Below are 1,368 nucleotides of genomic sequence, written 5' to 3'. Positions count from 1 at the left end.
ACCCATTAATTAGTAGTGGTTAGTTTTAGTAATAGTTAGTTTTAATATGTTTGTAAAGCCTATATAATGGCTAGTTTACCTTGAGTTTTAGAAGAAGAATAAAAGTAAGTAAAAATAGCAGTACAAGTTCTCTGCAAAATGTAGGTGTCTTTTTCTTCTCTAAGTTTTTCCAACATTGGCATCAGAGCCATATGATCCGGGGCTTATAAAACTCTTATAAAAATACACATATACATATATATTATCCTTAATATTTTCTCCGTCTCTATTCCATTATTCAAAGGAGATCATTATAATTCATGGGCTATCAAAATGAAATCATATTTGAAAGCTATGAGTTTGTGGGAAGCAATCGAGAGTGTTGTTGAGCCAACCCTTCTTCCACAAAATCCAACAGTAGCCCAAATCAAAAAACGTGATGAAGAAGTGGCTAGAGAAGCAAAGGCACTTTCATGTCTACATTCGGCTGTGTCGGAAGAGATCTTTACAACTATTATGAGTTGTGATACTCCTAAAGAAGCATGGACAAAAATTAAGGAAGAATTTGAAGGCAATCAACAAACCAAACTGATGCAAATTCTGAACCTCAAGAGAGAGTTTGAGATGATGAGAATGAAAAATAATGAAGGCGTCAAGGAATATGGGAGTAGGTTGATGTCCATTGTTAACCAAATCAAACTACTTGGTGGAGATTTCTCAAGTCAAAGAGTAGTGGACAAACTTTTAGTGACTCTTCCTGAGAGGTATGAAACTAAAATTTCCTCACTTGAAGATACTAAAGATCTTTCGAAATTAACTGTTTCAGAATTGATCAATTCACTTCACGCCGTGGACCAAAGGAGATCAATGAGGGAGGAAGAAATTGGAGGAAAAAATGAGGGACTGCTATTAGCTAAAGCTTCATCCTCAAAAGGCACAACTAACAAAGTTCAATGCAACCATTGTCATAAGATGGGACATGAAGAAAAAGACTGCTGGTACAAAGGAAAGCCACAATGCTACAAATGCAAAAAATATGGGCATCTGGCAAAGAATTGTAGATTTCAGAATGATGAAGAAAGGATGGCACAATTGATCGAGGGAGAACCACTCCTTTAGAGTTGTGGAGAGAAAGTGCTCCAAAGTGTTTTTGGAGAGAAAGTGCTCCAAAGTGTTTTTCATGAGATAGTGCATCAAAATTGATGGTGGTGAGAAGTGCATCACAGGCGAAGAGAAAGTGCTTCGTAAATTTAAGATTATGGGGTGAATGTTGGAATAATCTTAAATTTAGTTATTAATTATTTGTTTATTTAATTATTAGATATTTAGCAATAGATTAATTATTAGAGAAAAATATTAATTTAGAATTGTTTAGTAGTGGGGTAGTGG

At 34.9% G+C, this 1,368-nt stretch overlaps 1 protein-coding gene across 1 annotated transcript; it reads left to right on the top strand.

The window, feature by feature from the left end:
* The first annotated feature begins 312 nt into the window (after positions 1 to 312).
* LOC141686467 (uncharacterized) lies at positions 313 to 1,098 on the top strand. The gene has a single exon (XM_074491502.1). The coding sequence runs from the start codon at positions 313 to 315 to the stop codon at positions 1,096 to 1,098; it is 786 nt and encodes a 261-aa protein (XP_074347603.1).
* Positions 1,099 to 1,368: the final 270 nt, after the last annotated feature.

The sequence above is a fragment of the Apium graveolens genome, chromosome 9, assembly GCF_009905375.1.
Source record: "Apium graveolens cultivar Ventura chromosome 9, ASM990537v1, whole genome shotgun sequence".
NCBI classification, from domain to species: Eukaryota; Viridiplantae; Streptophyta; class Magnoliopsida; order Apiales; family Apiaceae; genus Apium; species Apium graveolens.
This window is presented reverse-complemented; position numbering and strand designations above follow the sequence as displayed.